The following is a 24,353-nucleotide window of genomic DNA, read 5'->3' on the forward strand; positions in this document are numbered from 1 at the left end:
CCTGCTGAGTTTCTCCAGCATGCTCTCCTTGCTTTGCGGGCTGGCCTTGCCCCATACAAGAGGCACTCGCAGGATCTCAGAGTCATATAGTCACACAGCACAGAATCAGACCCTTCAGTCCAACTCGTCCATGCTGACCAAATTTCCCAAACTCAACCAGTCCCATTTGCCTGCGTTTGGCCCATCTCCCTTCGCACCTTTCCTATTCATGTACATTTCCAACTACCTTTTAAATGTTCCAACTCTACCTGCATCTACCACTTCCACATATGAACCATCTTCTGTGTGAAAACATTGCCTCTCAAGTTGCTTTTAAATCTTTTTCCTCTCACGTTAAAAATACGCCCCCTAGCTTTGAACTCTCCCACCCCAGGGAAAAGACCTTTACTATTCACCTTGCTTACGCCCCTCATGATTTTATAAACCTTTTGTAAGGTGACTCCTCAACCTCCTACACAGCAGTGAAAACATTTGCGGCCTATCCAGCCTCTCCTTATTACGCAAACCCCTCCAGTCTCGGTAACACCCTTGCAGTTGTGTTTTCACATTCGCTCCCAATTTAATAATATCTTTTCTATAGCAGGGCGACTAGAACTGGACACAGGACCCCAAAGGTGGTCTCACCAATGCAAATACAACTGTATAATGAGCTCCCAACTCCATTACTTAATGGTCTGAGCAACGATGGCCAGCATGCCAAAGATTAGATTAGATTAGATTACTTACAGTGTGGAAACAGGCCCTTCGGCCCAACAAGTCCACACCGCCCCGCCGAAGCGTAACCCACCCATACCCCTACATCTACATTTACCCCTTACCTAACACTACGGGCAATTTAGCATGGCCAATTCACCTGGCCTGCACATCTTTGGACTGTGGGAGGAAACCGGAGCACCCGGAGGAAACCCACGCAGACACGGGGAGAACGTGCAAACTCCACACAGTCAGTCGCCTGAGGCAGGAATTGAACCCGGGTCTCAGGCGCTGTGAGGCAGCAGTGCTAACCACTGTGCCACCGTGCCGCCCAGATCTTCTTAAACACCCTGTCTACATGTGGCAAAACTTCCAAAGAATTATGTACCTGAACCCCATGGTTTCTCAGTTTGGCAACACTACCTAGGGCCCTAACATTAACTGTATAAGTCCTGTCTTTGTTTGTTTTACCAAAATATAATACCTCACTTTTAGCCAAAGTAAACTCCATTTGCCATTTCTCGGCCCACTAGCCCAATTAATCAAGATCCCTTTACATTCTTAGATAACTTTCTTCATTGTCCACTATACCATCAATTTTAGTGTCATCCACAATCTAACCATGCCTCCAACATTCTCACCGAAATAGTTGAAATAAATGACAAACAACAGTGGACCCAGCACCGAGCCTCGGTCAAAAGGTATCCAGATTGAAACACAACCCTACACCACCGCCCTCTAATCCTGTCAAGTCAGGATCTTGTGTTGGGATCAGCTAGGGAGAGCAAAGTTCTCGCCATCACTCCCTGACATGTGACCTTATAGAGTGATCACTTATGCTTCATCGATCCACTCGATACCCACTCGGCTGGTCTCAATGGGATAAAACGTTGGCTGGATCGATAGGGGGAACTGGTGACCCACTTCACCAGGTTTGTACGGGGCTGGCGGGGGGGGGACATAGATGAAAATGCCACCCCCCCCCCCCCAAATGGAGGCAGTTTCGATACCTCTGGGAGACGTTCTCTGAAGTCATGGCTCTGTCAGCTACACATGTAGAATCCAATGTGTAACAGTCTCCCATTCTTGTCTTGGGGCTGAGGGGGAGAAAGGGCGGAAGACAGAGAATAAGGAGGAATCATGCTGCCTATTCCATGGCACCTCCATAAGATCATAGGAATAGGGTAAGGCCATTCAGCCCCTCAAGCCTGTTCCACTATTTAATGAGGTCAAGGCTGGTCTGTGGCCTAACTCCATCGAACTGCCTTTGACCCATATTCCCTAATACCATTGTTAATTTTAAATCTGAGATGGATAAGTTTTTGTTAAGCAATTAATTTAGCAACAACTGTTATTTGTGGTAGAGGGTTCTCTGTACCTTTGTGTGTTTCTAACATCTCTTCTGAACAGTATGGCCCGATTGTCAGACTATGTCCTTGAGTTCTAGAATCCCCAATCAGTAGGAAAAGCTTATCTTGATTTATCCTGTCCTGTCGTTTCCTGTTCATATCTTGAAGTATTCGATCAGATCATCCCTTAACCTTCTAAAAGAGAACAGGCCTAACTTGTATAATCTCCCCTCGTAACTTAGACCCTGAAGTCCAGGTATCATACTTGTTACATACCCTCTAGGCCAATATGTCCTTCCTAAGGTGTGGTGCCCACAGTTATCCAAATTGGGGCCTAATCAGGATTTTGTACACCTGAGCCTGGGCTTTAATTTTATGCTCTTTGCTCTCCCCACAAATAAATATCAAAGCGCATCCCTGTTGAGAAAGCCATCAGGCGGAATACTGATTTTGTTCATAAGCGAGGGACTAATTTACTGAACCCCGAAGTTCTTTGACAAGAGGCTCCAACAGCACATCATTTTAGTGTATTCCACACGTTGGACTCATGCAGGCCTTCCTTAGCCAACCATGGTGGCTCAGCTGTTAGCACAGCGCCAGGGACCTGGGTTCAATCCCAGCCTCAGGCGACTGTCTGTGTGGAGTTTGTATATTCTCCCTGCGTCTGCATGGGTCCAAAGATGTGCAAGTTAGGTGGATTGGCCATGCTAAATTGCCTATAGTGTCCAGGGATGTGCAGGTTTGAGGGATGGGAGGTCAGTATGAGCTTGATGGGCTGAATGGCCTGCTTCTACACTGTTGAGATTCCATGACAAAGTTCCATTTTACAATTAGTAGCTGATTTAGACAAATCTCAGAAATGGCCGGGAAAACTCAGCAGGTCTGGCAGCATCTGGGAAGAGAAAGCAAAGTTAACGTTTCAGGTCCAACTTCAGAACTCTTCTGAAGAAAGGTCACTGAACCTGAAATGTGAAATTTGCTTTCTCTGCACAGACCTGCTGAGTTTTCCCTGTTTTGGTTTCTGATTTCCAGCATTCACAGTTGCTGGGTTTTTTTTTTCAGACAAATCTCTACGAGATAATGCGTTAAGTTCTTTACGTTTTGAAAACAAAAATCTGAAGACCCAGACAGGGAATTACCCATCTACACCTTCAAAGGAAACGTGGGGTTAGTGTTTTTAAACAATGGGAATGAATAACCAATAGTGAAATCACCTTGGGTGGCATTTCAGAGTTTACCTTCTTCAGTTTCTCGATCATCTCCTCGATGCTGATGTCTCCATTCTGTGATACTTTGCTCTCCATCAAGGTCAGCCATTCACACAGCTCCTTGTTCTTCTCGTTGAACAGCACCCACTCGTTCAGTTTCTCGGTGACCAGCTGTCTGCGTAATGAGACCTGGGAACATACAACAGCCAGAGGATCGCACCAGAGCTTGTTACACACAAAAAAAACAAACACACAGAAATGCACATGAAATATTAATGGGCCGAGATATCATTCCGCTGACGGGACACAACATGACTCGGAACCTTGCTGACCCAACACTCCTCCCGTCGAGAAACAGAAACTAACCACGCCACTGAATCAAAACTTCGACTCCGTCCCGGTAGCATGCTGGTTAACCATCTGCCCAGTTTCTTCCAGAAACCCAACAGGTCAGGAGGAGGGTACACAGACCATCCACAAGGTACAGGTCAGGTCAGGAGGAGGGGACACAGACTATCCACAAGGTACAGGTCAGGTCAGGAGGAGGGTACACAGACTAACCACAAGGTACAGGTCAGGTCAGGAGGAGGGTACACAGACTAACCACAAGGTACAGGTCAGGTCAGGAGGAGGGGACACACACCATCCACAAGGTACAGGTCAGGTCAGGAGGAGGGGACACACACCATCCACAAGGTACAGGTCAGGAGGAGGGGACACAGACTATCCACAAGGTACAGGTCAGGTCAGGAGGAGGGGACACACACCATCCACAAGGTACAGGTCAGGTCAGGAGGAGGGGACACACACCATCCACAAGGTACAGGTCAGGTCAGGAGGAGGGGACACAGACTATCCACAAGGTACAGGTCAGGTCAGGAGGAGGGTACACAGACTATCCACAAGGTACAGGTCAGGTCAGGAGGAGGGGACACAGACTATCCACAAGGTACAGGTCAGGTCAGGAGGAGAGTTCACACACTATCCACAAGGTACAGGTCAGGTCAGGAGGAGGGGACACACACTATCCACAGGGTACAGGTCAGGTCAGGAGGAGGGGACACACACTATCCACAAGGTACAGGTCAGGTCAGGAGGAGGGTACACAGACTATCCACAAGGTACAGGTCAGGTCAGGAGGAGGGTACACAGACTATCCACAAGGTACAGGTCAGGTCAGGAGGAGGGTACACAGACTATCCACAAGGTACAGGTCAGTAAGGTAGTGGAATTCTCTGTAGCCTTAGATAAATGCAGCTCCAATAAAATCCAAGATACCCAATATCGTGTGAAACTAAGCAATCCCTTTGGTCAGCAGGCCATGCAACTACTGCAACATTCCCTCTCCTCCAACGCCAGTGTATAGTGGCTGCAGTGTGTAACATCTGTATGTACGGCAATAACTCGGCAATGTTCCTCTGACCACAGCCTCCAAACCCAAACTATCTAGCAAAACAGGCAAGGAGATGCAAGAAGGACAGCATCTCTGCCAAGCCACTGTTTGGTTGTCTCAGGCATACATCACCATGTCTTTACTGGTACTGGGAATATCCCTGGGATATCTGTGCTGACAGCACCAAGGGATGAGCTTCAGCAGATTGACAGCAACGGTACATGAAGGTGGCTCACTAATGTTAGGGGGCAATCCACATAAAACAGGCTCACCAAGAAGACATTGTGAAACGTGATGGTTGGTAGGAGAAGGAAACCACCCCTTGGTTGTTTGAATAAGTGAACTCCTTAATATGGGTGTCACATTTAAGGCTCTGCATTTTAAGAAGTTCAGATGATGTCTCCTCCAGCAGACATTGAGGACATTTTTGAAGTTGGTTGTGATGTTCACTATCTGACGACGAACACAAGGAATTACAATTACAGCTCAATTTTCAGGCAAGTTGCTGTGCTCCCTTTACAATTGGTTTAAATAAGTTGCAGAACCCAGATGTCCTAAAGCTGGTGAGTTTCCAGGTGTTTGTTGAATAGGAAGAGTTTCACAAGAACAATATTTCTCTTCTAAATGCCTACCCTGAAGTGCTCAGTCAGATGGCAGACTCAAATCTCTAACCTGGGGCTTGATCCCACAACGTTTCTGACTCAGAATTGAGCACGTTCCCACTGGATCGCAGCTGACAACCGGGAGCACCATCTGAACACATTCACCTTCCAGCTGGAGTGAAGTTGCAATGACAGGGAACGTAAGAAGATGTACAAACATGGTGAACGGGAACCATCCCAAAGCAGTCATCTTCCTGTCGGTATGTAAACTGAGCTTCATTTTGGAATCCTCAAGCACTGATGTGGGCCATTTGGCCCATCATAGCACTTCTGGTTCCTTGAACAAGATAGTTCGTCAGCCTGCACTTCCACATAATTCTCCAAATCTCTTCTGTTGAACTATACTTACAATTTCCTTTTGCAAGCTTTTATTAAAATTTATCAGGCTATCTGGTGGTACATTCACAAAGTCGTACAGCACAGAAACAGGCCCTACGGCCCAACTCATCAATGCTGACCTAAACTGAACTAGTACCATTTGCGTCTGTTTGGACCTAAACCTTTGCTCTCCATGTACCTGTCCAAATATCTTTTAAATGTTGTCATTGTACCAGCCTCCACCACTTCCTCTGGCAGCTCATTCCATAAACACACCATCGCCTGCATGAAAAGGTTGCCCTCCGCTCTACTTTAAATCTTTCCCTCCTCACCATAACTCTATGCCCTCTAGTTTTGGAATACCCTACAGTGGGAAAAGACCTCGGACATTCACCTTATCTATGCCCCTCATGATTTTATAAACCTTGAGATGGTCATGTCCTTGGCCTCCCATGGTGCAGGGAAAAAGTCCCAGCCTCTTCGGCCTCTCCATAACTCAAACCTTCCAGTCTCAGTAACATCCTTATAAACCCTTTCCAGTTTAATTATATCCTTCCTATAGCAGAGCACCCAGAAGTATATGCAGTACTCCAAGTGTGGCCTGACTCATGAATCGTACAGCAGTAACATGACATCCTAACTCCTGTATTCAATGAAGGCATGTGTGCCAAATGCCTTCTTCACCACCCTGTATACCTGTGACACCACTTCTGATGAACTAAGGTCTCTCTGTTCAACAATACTCCCCAAGGCCCTACCATTAACTGTGTAAGTCCTGCCCTGGTTGTTCTTACCAAAATGCATTAATCTAAATTGAACTCCATCTGCCATTTCTTGACCCACTGGCCGAGTTGATCAAGATCCTATTATACTTTGAAATAACCTTCACTGTCTGATAGTCCACCAACTACGGTGCCATCCGCTGACCTGGCTTACCATGTCTCCTACATTCTCATCCAAATTGTTTATATAAATGACAAACAACATGGGACCCAGCACCAATCCTCGTGGGACACCACTGGTTACAACCTGCACTCTGAACGACTAGTTCACAGTTTCGCATGAACCTGTTAGCTTGGCCTTCTTGACAGTGGCCCTACGGAAAGTGACTAGCCCGGGTGCAGTCCCTGGCCGTGCCCTCCGACCCTGTGCGGATCAGCAGGTGTGAGCAATCACAGGCAACCTTCACATCTCCGTCCTACCATCTGAATACCCCCCCCCCCCCCCCCCCCCCACCCCGGCTTCAAGAAGACCACCATCATCCTGTGCCAAAGAAAAAAGCATGCAGTGTACTCATTGACTGCTGGCTTTCGCCTCCATGATTATGAAGTGCTTTGAGAGGTCAGTCACGGCTCACATCAACTCCAGCCTCCCAAATTGCTTTGATCCTTTGCAATTGGTCTACCAGCGCGACAGGTCCATAGCAGATGCTATCTCCCTGGCCCCACACTCATTCCTGGAACATCTGGATAACAAGGATACCTACATCAGGCTCCAACTTCTTGACTACAGGTCCACCTTTAACTCCATACTTTCAAACAAACCCATCTCGAAACTCTGAGACCTAGGTCCCGGTTCCCTCCTCTGTAACTGGATCCCTGACTTCCTGACCCATAGACTGCAATCAGTAAGAACACAGGACAACACCTCCTCCACCATAATCCTCAACACCAGCGTCCCACAAGGCTGTGTACTCAGCCCCCAATGGACACCTTATACACTTGTGACTGTGTGGCCAATTTCTGCCCCAATTCCATTTACAAGTTTGCTGATGACATCGCCATTGTAGTTAGATTCTCAAATAATGACAAGGAAGAGTGCAGGAATGAGATTGAGTGCTTAGCGGCAGGGTGTAAAGACAACAATCTCTTCATCAACGTCAACAAAACGAAGGAGCTGGTCAAGGAAGTGGAGTTGAGGGAATGTCCCTGTCTGCATCAACGGTGCTGAGGTGGAGATGGTGGAGAGCATCAAATTCCTGGGAGTGATGGTCACCAACAATCTGTCCTGGTCCATCCATGTTGATGCAATGGTCAAGAAAGCAGAACAATGGCTCTACTTCCTGAGGAGGCTAAGGAAATTTGGCATGGCCAATTTTTACAGATGCACCATAGAAAGCATCCTATCTGGATGCATCACAGTTTGGTATGGCTACTGCACTTCCCAAGACCGCAAGAAACTACGGAGAGTCATGGACACAGCCCGGTCCACCACGTAAACCAGCCTCCCATCCACTGGCTCCATCTATACTTCCTGCTAGTTTGGGAAAGCAACCAACATAATCACAGACTCCTCCCACCCAGGTTATACTGTCGTCCATCCTCTTCCATTGGGTAGAAGATATAAACACTTGAATGCACATACAAATAGATTCAAGACCAGCTTCTTCCCCACTGTTGTCAGTCTTTTGAATGGACCTCTCAAATGTTGGTTGTGATCTTTCTCTCTGCACCTTCTCTGTGGCTGTAACATTGTATTCTGCACTTTGTTCTGTTACCCTGATGCATATTACATGTTACTATCTGCCTGTATAGCACACAAAAAACACTCTTCACTATCTCAGTACAAGTGACAACAGTAAATAAATCAACCAACTCTCTCCCACCACCCTCTGTCTCCTACTGTCAAGCCAACTTTGTACCCAGTTGGCTAGCCTTTCCTGGATCCCATGTGATCTAACTTTACTAACCAGTCTACCCTGCAGAACCCTGTCAAAGGCTTTGCTAAAGTCCATGCTGACAATGTCTACTGCTCTGCCTTCATTTATCTTCTTGGTCACCTCATCCAATACATGAAGCCATGCTGACTATCTCTAACCAGTTACTGCCTTTCCAAATGCATTGTAGATCCTCTCTCTCAGAATCCCCTCCAACAACTTACTCACCACTGACGTTAGGCTCACCGGTCTGTAGTTCTCTGTCTTTTCCTTGCAGCCTTTCTGAAACAATGGCACAACATTAGCCATGTTCCAGTCTTGCTGTACTTCACCTGTGGCTGTCGATGATGTAAATATCTCCACTAGGGACCCTGCAATTTCTCCCCTCATTTTCCACAGCATCCTGGGATACATGTGATCTGGTCCCAGTGATTTACCAACTTTTATACGTTTAAAGACTTCTGTAATCTGAACTCTTTTCCAAACAACACTATTTATTTCTGAGTTCCCTAGCTTCCATATCTCACGTCATCACAATTCAACTACAGCACAAAAATGAAGGTTCATTCCCTTTTAATGTTTCTTTCCCAGTTATTATGAATCTGTACCCTCTGAGTCCTTACGTGGTCTCCTGCCAGCACACAGTGTGTCTCCCCCATCTGCTTTATCAAAACTATTCAGCATTCTTAAAACCTCTACTCCACCTCCCCTTAATCTAATCCATTCCAGAGAGAAACATTTCACCTTCTTCAGTCCCTCGACAAAACTGCGGTACCATTCTCGTAAGTCTCCTCCATACCTAGTAGTGGCCACCTGCTTGAAGCTACAGAGGGTGATCACAAGACCTCCATCACTGAATTCCTCGTGATAGTGCAGCTTGGTGTCACTAAACTTCCCAATACAGAAGTCTCAAAGTACACTTTAAAAAGGAACAGCATTATTTCATTGGAACAAATCACCTTTGTGACACAGAGTCATAGAGATGTACAGCATGGAAACAGACCCTTCAGTCCAACTCGTCTATGCCGACTAGATATCCTAACCTAATCTAGTGCCATTTTCCAGCATTTGGCCCCGATCCCTCTAAACCCTTCCTATTCATATACCCATCCAGATGTCTTTTAAATGCTGTAATTGTACCAGCCTCCACCACATCCTCTGGCAGCTCATTCCATACACGCACCACCCTCTGCGTGAAAAAGTGTCAGGTCAACAGAACAGGGTGCAATCTCATTTCAAACTTGTAGTAAAAAGCCACATTCAACATTGCTCCAGGGAAAACATAACCGATGAATTTAATTGGAATTGTTTTGGTTCCAGGCGAGAACAATGGAACGGATCTCAAAGAAACTTCGGACAGCCATTCCCGACACAATCCAAAATGGGAATCATTTTCAGCAAACTTTCATGGCTGCTAACAATCTCAGTGGAACAGCAGCTTACGTACGAGACAGAGCTAACTTTAATCAACTCGTCCATGCCTTGTTCACAATGACAGTTTAACTATCAAAAGGAAATCAGCCTGGGCTATTCAGTTCACATTATTCTCATTTACAAGACAATTACATACTGGTTGAAAATATCAAACTGAGACACTAAATCTCATCAGTCTAAATCTACATGGATTTCAAGCATTTGACAGGAAGTGTAGACATCTCTGCTCGTACTCAAACCGAAGCCGAAAGGAAGTTGAGTGCTACACCTCTCGAGCACACCCGCAACTGACATCTGCATCACCCATCGGTCTGAAAGCCTCCTGACTGAAAGCCCATCCCATCACTGAAGCTTCAGCACTCAGAAGGTGGGCAAGGCACCAGCTCTAATTGCGCAGCTTAAAATCTTTTAAAGAACGGGATCTACATTGTAAAAGCTGAACTGAGCAGCAAAAGCATTCCAGACTAACCTGCCCGCATTGCTTTCTATCGTCTGCCGTCAGGTGACCTTCCCCAGGTTCCGAGATTAGCAGACTTCCTGTTGCGGTATCGTTAGATGCAAATAGTGCACCGGAATACAACTGAGGCAGCAGAATACTCCACTGGCAACCTTCACACTGGCATGAGGAGATGGCATGGCAAATTAGGGCCATGCAAAACCTCGTAAAGATTTAATCATCCAATCAGGTTACTCACCATTAAAATACTGAGCTGGGACTGGAAAATGGGGGGGGGGGGGGATTTCTGCCTCTTCAGTGATACGGTTGATCTTTAAAAGAAATACTTTAACTGTGCAATATCGCACTTATTTGACAGAACATCACGTGGTGAGAGATTTAATCAAGTTTCATTCTACTGTCCTCCAAGAATTCAATTCGGTTTCAAGCTAAGTTCTTGAAGTGTAGCATGTCTGCCTCTCAGACAGAAGGTTACGGTTTCAAGCTCAGCTCTAAACATTCAACCACCATCACTAAGAATAGATGATCTGATTTCTTACTACATTGCTGTCTATGGCAACTGACTACACTCCAAAAGTACTCAGTTGGCCGGAAATCATCAAAGGACATCCTGTGGTTAGAAAAGGCGCTATATGATTGCACCTCTCTTTTCCCATGTCTTACTGCAAACTGTTAATAATCAGGAGGCAAGTGAATTAAAGAACACTCACTAACGTCAAACCTTCCTCTGCCCCAGGAGTGTACTCTGGTCTCATTTCAATGTAAGCCTTTAATTTGCGAAGTCTCTCTTGTACCTTTCCAGTGCAGGTTCCATCTTAACACACTTTCATAAATTTAATTCTGAAAATCTTTTTTTTGGGCTGGAAACTGCTTTGAAACAGTCTCAGGCCGGAGAAAAACGCATGTCCCTGCTTCCTTATAACCTTTTGATGCTGAAAGGCTTCCTATTAAAAGGTGAAAACTGCAATTTTAAAAAAAAAGTCCCGGCAAAACTGGAACATCTCAAAGCTAAAATGTGTTAAATCCTCAACATGCATTTTAGTATCTTGCTTTAAAACTCACATCATTCTCCGACAGACTTTTAACTTTTACTCATTCCTACCACTAAGCGTGAACAAAGAGTTACTTGAAGCCCTTATTTAATAGTGTTTCTGAATGATAGGCCAGTCAGCAGTGCACCACTCCCTCAACACTGCACTTGGACCTCAGCTTAGGACTTATTTAAATTCCTGAAGTAACCTGAACCTACAACTTTTTAGTCACAGATTAAGCTGTTCCGACTAAACCAAGTTACAGTCGTCTGCATCCAATGAAGAAAATTAAAGATTCCTGATGAACGACTGTGACTTGTCCCCAGAATCCTCGAATCCCATGTCAATCAAAAAGTAGTCAAATTCAGCCTCGAATATACTGTTTGAGCCGGCCTCCCCTGCCCTGGGGAGAAAAGAATTCCAAAGACAAATGACCCTCCGACAGAAGAAATTCCACTGCATTTCAGATCTAAATGGGGACCTCCTCCTTTCAAACTCTGCTGCTAGTGTTAGATTCCACTACAACAGTATCGACCTTGGCAGTGCTTGACAAAGGGTGGAGTGACACAGTGGCTCAGTGGTTAGCACTGCTGCCTCACAGCACCAGGATCCCCGGTTCGATCCCACCTTTGGGTGACTGTCTGTGTGGAATTTGCACATTCTCCCTGTATCTATGTGGGCTTGTTCTGGTTTCCTCCCACAGTCCAAAGATGTGCAGGGTAGGTGAATGGGCCAGGCTAAATTGCTCATAGTGTTAGGTGCATTAGTCAGAGAGGGATGGGTTACTCTTCAGAGGGCTGGTTGGACTGAAGAGTCTGTTTCCACACTGTAGGGAATCTAATCTAAAAAACATTTTTACATTTAAATAAGATCATCTTCCATTCTTATAAACTCCAATGAGTTTAGGTCACTGATGAGATGGCCAAAGCCATAAGGGTCTGAAATGTTTCTCTGACAAATGAATCCTAAACCAGTTGACACTCTGAGAGTCTGGTGCCAACGCTGTCAGATCATCATTGTCCATAAAGACAAATCTTACAGATGCACCATAGAAAGCATTCTATCTGGATTCAACACAGCTTAGTTTGGCAATTGCTCTGCCCAGGACCATAACAAACTACAGAGAGTTGTGCACACAGCCCAGTCCATCCCGCAACCCAACCTTCCATCCATTGACTCCATCTACACCTCTCGTTACCTCGGGAAAGTAGCCATCATCATCAAAGACCCCTCCCACCCTGGTCATCATCTCTCCCAATCTCTTCCATCGGGCAGAAGATACAAAAGCTTAAATACATGTACCAACAGGTTCAAGAACAGCTTCTTCCCCGCTGTTATTAGATCTCAGAATGGAGCCGTCCAACTTTAAATTTAATGTTGACCTCAGTCTTTGAGCACTTTCTTTGCAGCCGTTATGTTGTATTCCTTGCTCTGCTCTCGTACCCCCTAACGCACTGTGTACGGTATGATCTGCCTGCATTGCATGTAAAACCTTTCACTGTGCCTGAGTACACGTGACAATAATAAGTTGAATCAAATCAAATTCAATCCAGTGCAAAGCCAGCTGATCCCCTCCAGCTAAACCTTCCAGGGCTCTCTAGGACAGAGAGTCCAGGGAGACAAAACTCACTTTTCCACAGTGATGGGCCTTGGGAATCCCTGAATATTTTCGCAGAGGAGAGCTCTGTACTGAGAGGCAGACACCAGGAGGCGGCGCTGCTAACACACCTGCATTAACTCAGCTGAAAACCAACCGGCTTTAATGAGAATGGCCACACAGTCTTGCATTTACATAGCGCCTCTTACAATATTAGCAGGCATTTCGCATCTAGCCGAGTTCTTCCAATTCTGGATGCTTCCTATTCAATCTTCCCCCACCCCGTTCCCCAGTTTTTTTCAAGCTGTTGTATTATTCTCCACCGCTGATGAAGGATCCCTGACCAAAAATACCAAATGACATGTTTATTCTCATGAGAGGTGCTACTTGTTGACCAAAACGCTACCCTGCAAGGTGATCTGAAAGCAGGTGGATGAATGCTTGCAACAGCTAATGTGCAAAGGGCTCTCGAGCAACAAAATGACTGGTTGAACTTTTTTTTGGTGTTGTTCACATAGAACTCCTGTTCTCTCTTAAATAACCAACCAAAAGGTTCCTGCAAGTTGCAAGTAAATGCGAGCTGTGTGAGAGAAGCTCTTGGGCCAGAAACTATTCTACATTGAGCCAGAACCATCTAGAACGAGACTTTCTAAACATGGACCCTGTATGATCCCTCTGCAGCAAACTCCCTCTGCTGGTACTTGTGTGTATAGTGGCCTCAAGAGGACAAAATGCACCATGTAATTTTGACTACATTACAGAGTTCAAAATGACATTCTATTTTGAGTAGAAAATTAATAACTCAGCATATTATTGAGGAGTGTTCACTAAGCCCTAGATTTGAGCTTTGGCAGAGACAGCTATTTAAATTCCGTTTGCCACAGCGTACCTTAGAAGTTATTCCTAAAGCTGCCTGGTTAGGGATCAGGTGATCTGTATGAAGCCACAGTTACACCAGTGGTCAGAGAGTAACTCAGCAGATGGCCTTCCTATGGTAAGCCAAGGACACGTTATAACGTAAAGCCAATATACCTTTACAGAAGTGATCTGTTGGATACCACTTCCTGTTATAGATGAAGTAAGGACTTGCATTTATATAAAGCCTTTCATGACTTCAACGCACCTAAACTGCATGTCAGTCAAGCAAGCATTTTGGAAGTGTAATGCAGGAAATATGAATGCCGATTTGCACACAGCAAGATCCCATATACAGTACGAGATAAATGGCCAGCTGTTCTGATTGATTGAGGGATAATATTGGTCAGGACAGCAGTTCGTGCTCTCTCTGTTCTTCCAGGCTGGATATTCTACATCTAAAGAGAAAGCCTGTTTAAAGCCTCATCCAAAAGGCTTTGCCTCCAATATTGCTGCAGTCTCTGTGTACAATACTGCAACGTCAGAGCGGTCCATGTGCCCAAACCTAAGGAGTAAACCAACTTTCAGAGTTAGAGGGGGGCACGGAACCAACTTTGTCACAGCCACTACATCTAAAGTGGACAGCGAAAGGGACGTGGTGAAAGATCCTGAAATATCAACATACATCTGATTTAGATGGGCAAGTAGACGGTGTGGTTAGTAGGTTTGTGTATGACACCAACATCGGTGGCATAGTGGACAGTGAAGAAGGTTACCTGAGATTACAAAGAGATCTTGATCAATTGGGTCAATGGGCTGAAGAGTGGCAGATGGAGTTTAATTTGGATAAATATGATTGCGCTTTGGTAAAGTGATCAAGGGCAGGACTTCTACAATTAAAAACAAGGCCTTGGATAGTATGGGGGGAACAGAGAGACCCAGGGGTTTAGGTACATAATTCTTTGAAGTTTGTATCACATAAAGATAGGATGGTTAAAAAGGCATTCAACATGCTTGCCTTCATTGCTCAGATCTTTGACAGCAGGAGTTGGAATGTGATGCTGAGGTTGTACAGGACATTGGTGAGGCCTCTTCTGGAATACTATGTGCAGTTCGGGTCACCCTGTTAGAGGAAGGATATTACTAAGCTGGAGAGGGTTCAGAAGAAACTTAACAGGATGTTGCTGGGAATAGAGGGTTTGAGTTATAAGGAGAGTCTGGGACGTTTTTCACTGGAGCGTGGGAGGTTATTGAGGTTTATAAAATCATGAGGGGCATGGATGAGGTGATTGACAGGTGCCATTTCCCTGGGGTGGGGAATTTCAAAACCAGGCAGCATATTTTTTTTTAAGGCGAGAGGAGAAAGATTTAAAAAAGACATGAGGTGCAGATTTTTTATACAAAAAAAATCACACTGAGTGTGGTTTGTGTGTGGAATGAACTTACAGAGGACGTGGTGGATGCAGGTACACTTAAAATATTTAAAAGACATTTGAATAAGCACATGAATAAGGAATGTTTGGAGGGATATGGGCCAAGCGCAGGCAGGTGGGATTAATTCATTTGGAATCAAGGTCAGCATAGACTGGTTGGACCATGACTCCATCCAAGATCACAATTTCTAAATAGTAAGCTCTCATAGATGACTTTGGTTAGTATTTGCTTAGATGCGAGGTCCCACTCTCTACACCAATGGATCGGAGTTTCACCAGATTTAAACAAAAGAGGAAGTGACACAGAGGTACTGTACAAAAGCCAGTCATTACCAACACTCCACAGAATAACTTCCACAGTGAGCTGAGCAATTTCTAGTTATCGAGGGAGTGCAACAAAAGGTTTGCCAGACTGATTCCTGGGAATGGCAGGACTGACACATGAAGGGAGACTGGAGGAGAGTTAGCATTGCATTCAATGGACTTTAGAAGAACAAATGGGAGATCTCATAAGAACTGATATAATTCTAACAGGACTAGACAGTGTAAACGCAGGAAGGATGCTCCTGATAACTAGGGAGCCCCGAACCAGGGGTACGCTTTAAGGACACAGGGCAGGCCATTTAGGATTAACGTTCCCGCTAATCTTCCAGAACCGGAAGTCGATGCCACAATCAGATTGCCGTGTGCAAAACATCGGAGCGGCGGAGCGGCTGAGAGGGAATGGACCGAACTGAGGAGATGCGTCTTCACCCAGACACCAGTGAGCCTGTGGAATCCTCGGTCACAGAAAGCTGTTGAGGCCAAAACACTGAATGTTTTTTTCCAGAACGAGTTAGATATAAGTTCTTAGGGCTCAAGGGGACAAAGGGTATGTCTAGAAGGCAGCAACAGGGGACTGAGTTGGACGATCAGCCATGATCGGATTGAATAGTGGAGCAGGCTTGAAGGGCTGAATGGTCTTACTAATGCTCTTAACTTACTAGACACTAAGGGCAAGTTAAAAGGAAACAAAGTGCAAACACCTAAAGTAGATCATTTGATTCCTACAGACTCCCTGACACTGCTGATTGGAGATGCTGTTGAGCGCACGCGCACACGCGCGCACACACACACACACACACACCCAACACATACACACGGCCTTACCTGATGGCACAGCTCATCCCACTGCCTGTGCAGCAGCTCGATCCGCTCCTGGAGCAGTGAGATATCATCGGCGCGAATGTAGCTGGATAAGGTCTCTTTCAGAAAGGAAAGGTGGGCCAGGTCATCAGTCCACCCTCCAAAAGAGCTTTCCAGTTCCTGCAGGGAGACAGTGAAACCATTACTGGTGAGATCGACTGGATTCACAAAGCCCAGTCACTGGGCCCTTTCGTGTGGAGCTTCAGGGGAGATGACGGCCTCCTGGCTTTATCACTAGGCTATTAGTCCTGAGACAGAAAGGGTGGCGCTGGAAAGGTGCAGCAAGTCAGGTAGCATCCAAGGAGCAGGAGAGCCCTTACGAAGGCCTTAGACCTGAAACCTCGACTCTCCTGCTCCTCGGATGCTGCCTGACCTGCTGTGCTTTTCCAGCACCATACATTTCGACTCTGATTCTCCAGTATCTGCAGCCTTCACTTTCTCCAACTAATCCGGAGACCCTGGCACCATTCTGGGGACCCGGGTTCAATCCTGCCACAGAAGGTGGTGGAATTTAAATTCAGTGAAACAAAACAAGTTCGGAATCAAAAGCCCAACGATAATCATTGTCAGGAAAAACGGATCTGACTCACCAATATCCTTTAGGATCTGGCCTCATCTGGTCTGGCCTTCATGTGAATCCAGACCCCAGCAACATGGTTGACTCTTAATTACCCCCTGGGCATTTAGGGATGGGCCATAAATGCTCCCTAGCCAACCACGCCCACATCCCATGAATAAATACGAAATAAACGGGAGGAAACAGGAACAGGAAGCAGACCATTCGAACCCTCGAACCTGCTCTATCCATTCCACTAGGTTATGGTGACTCAACACTATTTTCCAGCACTTATTGCAATCTCTTGATTTTTAATAGCCAGCTTCTCAAAGTTGGCTTTCATTGGGCTGAACAAGGACTGCGGAGAATTCCCCTTTCATACAACGGTGATGAGGAAACATTAGAACTGGAACGAAGCAGAAAGTAAGACCTTACCATGCAATGGATCTGCTCCGTGTGGAGCTCATCGTGATGATCAGGGAGGGGTTGCGATAGCTTTCTCTTGAAAGATCTCAGCTTGGCCAGAGAATCCGCGATTCCTTTCTCACACCGCTCCCAGTCCTGTGGAAGGTGATCGATGATATTGATTAGAAACTTCGAGAAAAGATTGATTCGGTGAGCACAACAGAACATTTCATTTCAGCTCAACCACACTCTTGCTCGATAGGATTGCAGGGGTAGAGCTGGATTGAAAAGTTGTGGAGCTGAGCTAGCCAAATACAAAACAGTATATGAGCAAGAGAAGTCACTACCTGCACTTGGTAGCTCACATCCAAGGTGGTTCAATGCTGCCGTGTCAACTCCTTTTAAATAGAAAGTGGTTTTTGTTCAAACTCTTAACCAGTTCTTCTGGAGTACTGTGTGCTATTCTGTTATAGGAAGGACATATTAAACTGGAAAGGATTCAGAAAAGACTTTGCCGGGAATGGAAGGTATAGAGACTGGAAAGACTGGGACTTTTTTTTAACTGGAGTGTAGGTGGCTGAGGGGTGACCTTATCGAGAGTTTATAAGATTGCAAGGGACATAGATAAGGTGAATAAGAATGGTCTTTTCCCCAGGGTGGGGGGAGTTCAAAACCAGGGAGCATATTTTTGAGGGGAGAGGAGGATGTTTTAGAAAGGACACGAGGGGCAACTTTTGTGCACAGACAGTGGTTCGTGTGTGGAATGAACTTCCAGAGATAGCGGTGGATGCAGGAACAGTAACAACATCTAAAGACATATGGGCAAGTTCACAAATAGGAAAGGTTTGGAGGGATATGGGATGGGCCAAAAGGTGTGGCGCTAGGAAAGCACAGCAGATCAGGAAACGTCCGAGGAGTGGGAGAGTCAACGTTTCGGGCACAAACCCTTCATCAGGAACGAAAAGCGTATGCCCAAAACATTGGATCTCCTAGTTCTCAAATGCTGCCTGACCTGCTGTGCTTTTCCAGTACCACACCTTTCGACTCTGATTCTCCAGCATCTGCAGTCCTCACTTTCTCCTTGGAGGGATATGGGCCAGGAGCAGGCAGGTGGGACTGGTTTAGTCCGGGATTACAGACGGCATGGACTGGTTGGACCGAAGGGTCTGTTTCCATGGATTGTTTTCTCAGCATTGAGAGCTACTGTGCCAGTGTGGCGTATGAATAACGTCAATTGGAGTTGGGACTCACTGTAAGTGTTCAGCATTCCAACAATGACAGGCCTCTCAACACTGTTCGCAAAGGACTGGTGGGGGGTGGGGGTGGAATGTAGCCAGTACAGGAAGGGCAGTGGACAGCATGGTTGCTCAAGATAAGGCCTGGCAAGGCTTCAGTGCTTCCGGAACCAGCCTGGCCACCGATAGGGCTGGAATACCCATGCTGGGACATTTAGATGGGAGCTCCCAGCTATTGGCTTTCCAGAGGGTGCAAGGGTTACAAAGTGAGAGCAGGCGAGCGAGAGAGGGAGGGGTTATAATCAGCAAGAGGGAGGGAGGAACAGGGGTTTCCTGGGGGTGGGGGGGGGGGGCGGGGGGGGGAGGTGGGGGCAGCATTCCTATCCCTCCCACAACTACTGCTGGATCTGGATGCTCAAGCTTCCCATCCCTGACGAAGGGCTTTTGCCTGAAATGTCAATTTTCCTGCTCCTCAGTTTCTGCCTGACCTGCCGTGCTTTTCCAGCACCACTCCAATCTTGATTCGAATCTCCAGTACCCAGTTCAAGCTTCCAGCCCACTGCCGGGTCTTTCAGTCCCAGGGAATATTTAAAATCTGTCAATCTTTCTCCACACAGGAACATTCAGACGCACTTGAAACCCCGATGTACACATGCTGACTGTGTTGGTGAGCCACAGCACATCTTGCCTTTCGGAGAGTTCGCTTTGTGCTGTGTGTGTATAAGGTTGTGACTCTGCCTGTGAGACCGGCAGAGTCCACAACCTTTGGGACTGCAAACTGCCCACATATAAGTCAGTGGCTTTGCTGTAATTTATTTGTTTTAATTCATGGGATGCAGGCAACGTTGAAGGGGCCAGCACTTACTGCCTGTCCCTAGTGGCTCTTGAGAAGATGGTGGTAAGCTGCCATCTTGAACCCTTGCAGTTCAGGTTGGTCCACCATGGCCTGTTTGGGGGGGGGGGGGAGATTCCAGGATTTGGACCTAGCAGTACTGAAGGAACAGCAATATATTTCCATGTGAGTGGCTTGGATGGGAACTTAAGAGTGTGGTGTTCCCTTGCATCTGCCAGCCTTGTCAATCTAGATGGTAGTGGTGTGGTGGAGGGGCCGGTGTTGGACTGGGGTGGACAATGTCATAAGTCGCACGACACCAGGTTATAGTGAACTTCACCTGAAGAAGGAGCAGCGCTCCAAAAGCTTATGATTTCAAATAAACCAGTTGGACTATAACCTGGCTTCAGGTGACTTCTGACTTAGACTGTAGTGATCATGGGTTCAGAGTGTCTGCTTCATAACTTGCCATGTGTTTTCCTACATTAAACAAATTAACTTACTGAGTTAATCAGTTCCTGATGAGTGATTGATCATTAGATCTTTACAACGAATAAGACAGCCCATTCCATCCTGTTAAACCACACCTGCCAACACCCTTCCCCGTGGGTTACACTGAGATCACCAATCAGAACAATAACATAGAAAACGTAAGAGGATACTGAGCGTGTCAGGGATTGCCTGTAGTGGAGAGTGTGTGTGTACACACACACACACACACACACACACACACACACACACACACACACACACACACACACACACACACACACACACACACACACACACAATGATATCACTGACAGATTGCCTGTGGTATTGCACTTGGCCGAGTACAGGATATAATTTAGTCTTGGTATTAAAATCTGACAGGAAGTTACCATAAGTGTGAACTACACACGAGACTATTAATGTGGGTTCGAGTGCAACAGGAAGTAGAGTTATGGTGAAAACCAATGCACAAGTAAGGTAACTTGTCAGGAAGCCTGGATTTAAACCCACACCCAGCAGCTGAGCAGCCTAAGTTAGTGTATCCAAGGGTTGCTAACCCAGAGAACTTTGCTCATAACTTGACTTCTCGTGAGAAGTGACTGCTTTTGGAAGTGGAGTTTCCTGTAACATTGCCAGAATCTAAACACAGGTTACTTTGGTCACTTCCTCAGATGGTTCTATTTGAAACCATCAGATCACATTCTAATATTAACTGTGGAGGACTTTGTACAATGGTTTGGACCGAGCATTAACATCAGATCTATCAGATAATGGAAACTTAGAGAAGTGGGTTGGAAACTTATCAAAGTAACATTGTGCAGTGATGGTGCGCTCCAGCCTGCCCATTGGTCTCTAAAAGCCTCTCCAATACCAGTCCGCACTCCTCGTTCCCTCACAATGGGACCTGTATGGGAATCTAACTGCAAACCAGGGGCAGGCACTCTGATATGATGACCCTCTCCTCAGGCCGCTGCCTGGACCGGCTGAAGGCCACTTTGGCCAGGCCCAGGAGCAGACCTCACCAGGAGACCCTCCCATGTTTCCAGCTCCCGCCCTCCTGGGGCGCTCTGGAGTCAGGAGCGTGGGGCTGGAGTGCAACTAAAGCTTTTAGGGGAGCCCTTTCAAACAGCCAAAGAGGTAATGCCAATGTGAACACTCAACACCATTGTGGAAAACCAATTCCTCCCCCGGGCCCCAAAGTCTACAAGTGGCCTGGCAATCAGTGAACATCCTCAGTCTAATGTTGTGTAGTATTGCTGTGTGTACCACTCTCCTCCCCAGATCCCTGATGATGGAGGTTTGGGTGGGGGGGGGGGTGGGGGGAAGAGGGGAGACCCCTTTATAGAGGGACACGTTCCCATCGCTCCACACTGACCATCAGAGGGGGAGCACTGACACAGACCAATTGGCTCTCCAGCATTTGAAGGATAGGCCCGAATTGTTTGGATTCTCCAACTCATTACATCTTTTTGACGCGAGCCTGTTACTCTCTCCCCGTTCCTCATTCCGTTCCTACTGTCCGCCACTCCATCCTTCTCACTCCCCTCCCATCACCGTTTGTCTGTCACAGCATATTGCCTGACCCCTCACTCCCACGTCGCTCTTGCTCTGGCGTGACTCGGGATGGTTTCGGTCCTTCACGACTCGACAACGATGGCACGTGACGGGAGTGAGCTGCGCTGCTGCCACTCACCTTCAGCAGGAGGTTCAGCTGCTTTCTCTGTTCCTCCAGGTGGATATTGGCAGCCCGCCATTGCTCTTGAATGTCAGTGAGTTCAGCCTGCAGCGTGGCCTCGACCTCTGTGTCAGCAGACAGCAGGAGCTGTTTCCCAGCCTCCACTGTCAGGATGTAACTCCCCTGCTGACGCTGCAGCACCTTCTCCTTCAGCTGTAGAGGGAGAGAGAAGAGAGTGAGAGAGGGGAAAGAGAGAGAGAGAGGAGGGAGGGGGGAGAGAGAGAGAGCAGAGAGAGAGGAGGGAGAGGGGAGAGAGAAAGAGAGAGGAGGGAGAGAGAGAGGAGACTGAGAACAGAGAGAGAGGGGAGAGAGAGAGAGGGGAGAGAAAAAGAAGAGAGGAGAGAGAGACGGGAGTGAGGGGGGGGGGAAAGAGTGAGAGAGAGAGAGAGAAGACAGACAAAGAAGAGAGAAAGAGAAGAGAAAGGAGAGAGAGAGAGGAGAGAGGGGAGGAGAGGCAGAAGAGAGGAGAGAGAAGAGAGACAGCAAGAGAGAGAACGACAGAGATAACGAGAGCAAGAGAGTGGGAGCAAAAGAATGAGAGAGCACGAGAAAAAGAATGAGAGAACGAGAGCAAGAGAGTGGGAGCGAGAGAATGAGAGAGAGAGAGAGAGAGAAAACAAGAGCGAGAGAGAATGAGAGAGAGAGAACATTAATCCCAAGCTTATGCAAAGTGTCTGAGGCCCATGTCAGTAGACTGATCGCAGAGTGAAGGTGATAGTCAGGGTGGCCAAATGTCCAAGGGCTGTTGCCAGCAATGACCACACTTAAACACCCAAACTGATGGCCAGACAACAAGTTATCCTGGACTCCGTTAAGCAGCACAGTGAACAGTGATGATAAGAAATGGAACAGTAAGAAGGGAACATACTAGAAGGTGCAGAGTTGGGCGGTGCTACAGTAGCACAGAATTAAAAAAGAAACAGAAAATGCTGGGAATACTCAGCAAGTCTGGCAGCATCACTGGAGACTGAGAGAGAGGTAATGGGTCAGGTCGGTTTTTTCAGTTCAGAACTGGAATAAATGAGAGAAGTAAAAAGGTTTCAAACAATCCCAGAGGCAGAGATAAGGGAGAGGGAGGAAAGAGCCTTTGGTTAAATGCTAAAAGGAATGATGATTCCTGACGAAGGGCTTATGCTTGAAACGTCGACTCTCCTGCCCCTCGGACGCTGCCTGACCTGCTGTGCTTTTCCAGCACCACACTTCTCGACTCTGATCTCCAGCATCTGTGGTCCTCACTTGCTCCCAAAAGCAAGGAGAAAGGAGATATGGACGTAAGAGACAGGACAGTTTGATACAATCAAGGTTCACCGTGGTCACAGGACAAGGGACGAAAGGTAGAATTAGAGCAGGCCTGAACAGGAAGAACAGAATGGATACCACCCAAAACACACATCATGAAGGAAGGAGAAAAGGGAAGGGAAGGGAAGGAAGGTACAATTAAGATCTGAAATTGTCGAACTTTGTGTTGAGTCTGGAAGGCTGTGAAGTCTCTCCTCAAAAGCCTTGCATTGAGTTTCACAGGAACAGTGCACCAAGGCCTGAGGGCCAAGGGGTCAGTGTGGGAACAGGGCAGAGACTGACCATGACAGTCGCCTGCGAAACAGCCGGCAAATCCCAAACCTCAAAATGAAAGACAGGGGTCCACATCACAAGCAACGGAGGCAGTAGACTAAAATACAAGCTCGTCACAGGAGACCAGCGCAGTCTTGCATGAGGAGAATGGAGGAGGGAAATGGAGGGGATGTTCCATCTGCAGTGCCCTGGATGTTACCTGGGTGCTGGGGGTGACCGAGAGCAGACCAGGCCATTAGGGAGTGAACATGAAGAAAGTAATACATATTTGTTGGTTTCAGGTTGGCAGGTCATGGATGTTGAGTGTCTATTTGAATTCAGGTAGTGGACATGAACCAGGGATTCTCATGCACTCCTGTATATTGGAGCAGATTGAAACTGCAGCTGGTCAGTATGGAGGGGTGTCTTTGTAATGTGAGATACTCCAAACAGTAGCTTCAAGTTTATAACATCTAGGCTCCAGCTCTAACCTGGCTCCCTTCGGGAGGATGGCAGAGGGGGATCTATGCAATCAGGAGCCGGTCTGAAAGAAGGGGAGGACAAGGGGATCCTATCCTGACTCTGAGAGGGAGGGTAGGAGGTAACAGCAGAAGTGGAACAGTCACTACCATGGGCCTGCCAACCACCGCTGTTCACTGAGGGATAAGGGAAATGTATCTGGACCTTTGGTGAGGAGGATTACATCATCAGGTCAGACATAACAAAGCCAAAGGAACCGGGAGAGTGGAATGTGGTCAGGAAGCTGAGGAAATATCTTTACACCCACAGGGTGAGGGGTGTCCCTAACTTACCACCATTGTCACGGTAACACAGGCAGGAGTCTTCAAGAAATATTTAGACGGCACTGGAAATACCAGACCATGGGCAACTGCAGGAAAATGGGATTAAAAACAGAACGATGCTCGATGACACAGCAGGAAAAAAAAAGCCTTTTGACCGGGTTTCTCTCCAGGATGTGAGGCAGTACGGTGAGTCAGAGTGATGGCAATTACAGTGAATAATGACAGATTGTCCCCATTGCTGGAGGCCGGCCAATGGAGGGAGGGAGAGAGAGAGAGAAGATTTCCTCCGGGGCAGTGGGCACAGACAGTGGCGCTAGGAAATGGGCAAAGAGACAATGGCACTGGGGGAGGGGAGGGAGAGAAGGCACAGAGGGAGGAGAGAGAGACACACAGACAGAGAGCACGAACACAATGGGTGAGGAGGCAGAGGGACTGAGGAGGAGAGGAAGAGGCAGTGAGGGGAGGAGAAGCCT

General features: G+C 46.9%; 1 protein-coding gene across 19 annotated transcripts in view; it reads right to left on the bottom strand.

The window, feature by feature from the left end:
- The window catches only part of LOC140483251 (nesprin-1-like), a 585,321-nt gene that overhangs the window by 85,381 nt on the left and 475,587 nt on the right, over positions 1 to 24,353 (bottom strand). For 18 of the 19 annotated variants that reach the window (XM_072581374.1, XM_072581386.1, XM_072581377.1 and 15 more), the window contains 4 exons: positions 21,485 to 21,679; positions 17,263 to 17,388; positions 16,236 to 16,391; positions 3,281 to 3,439 (listed from right to left, as the gene is read on the bottom strand). In XM_072581374.1, the coding sequence (XP_072437475.1) occupies positions 3,281 to 3,439; positions 16,236 to 16,391; positions 17,263 to 17,388; positions 21,485 to 21,679 (636 nt within the window). Of the gene's footprint in view, positions 1 to 3,280; positions 3,440 to 10,182; positions 10,204 to 16,235; positions 16,392 to 17,262; positions 17,389 to 21,484; positions 21,680 to 24,353 lie in introns of those variants that run through there. The other variant, XM_072581384.1, reaches the window with a different exon arrangement.

Source organism: Chiloscyllium punctatum, chromosome 11 (assembly GCF_047496795.1).
Source record: "Chiloscyllium punctatum isolate Juve2018m chromosome 11, sChiPun1.3, whole genome shotgun sequence".
Classification (NCBI taxonomy): Eukaryota; Metazoa; Chordata; class Chondrichthyes; order Orectolobiformes; family Hemiscylliidae; genus Chiloscyllium; species Chiloscyllium punctatum.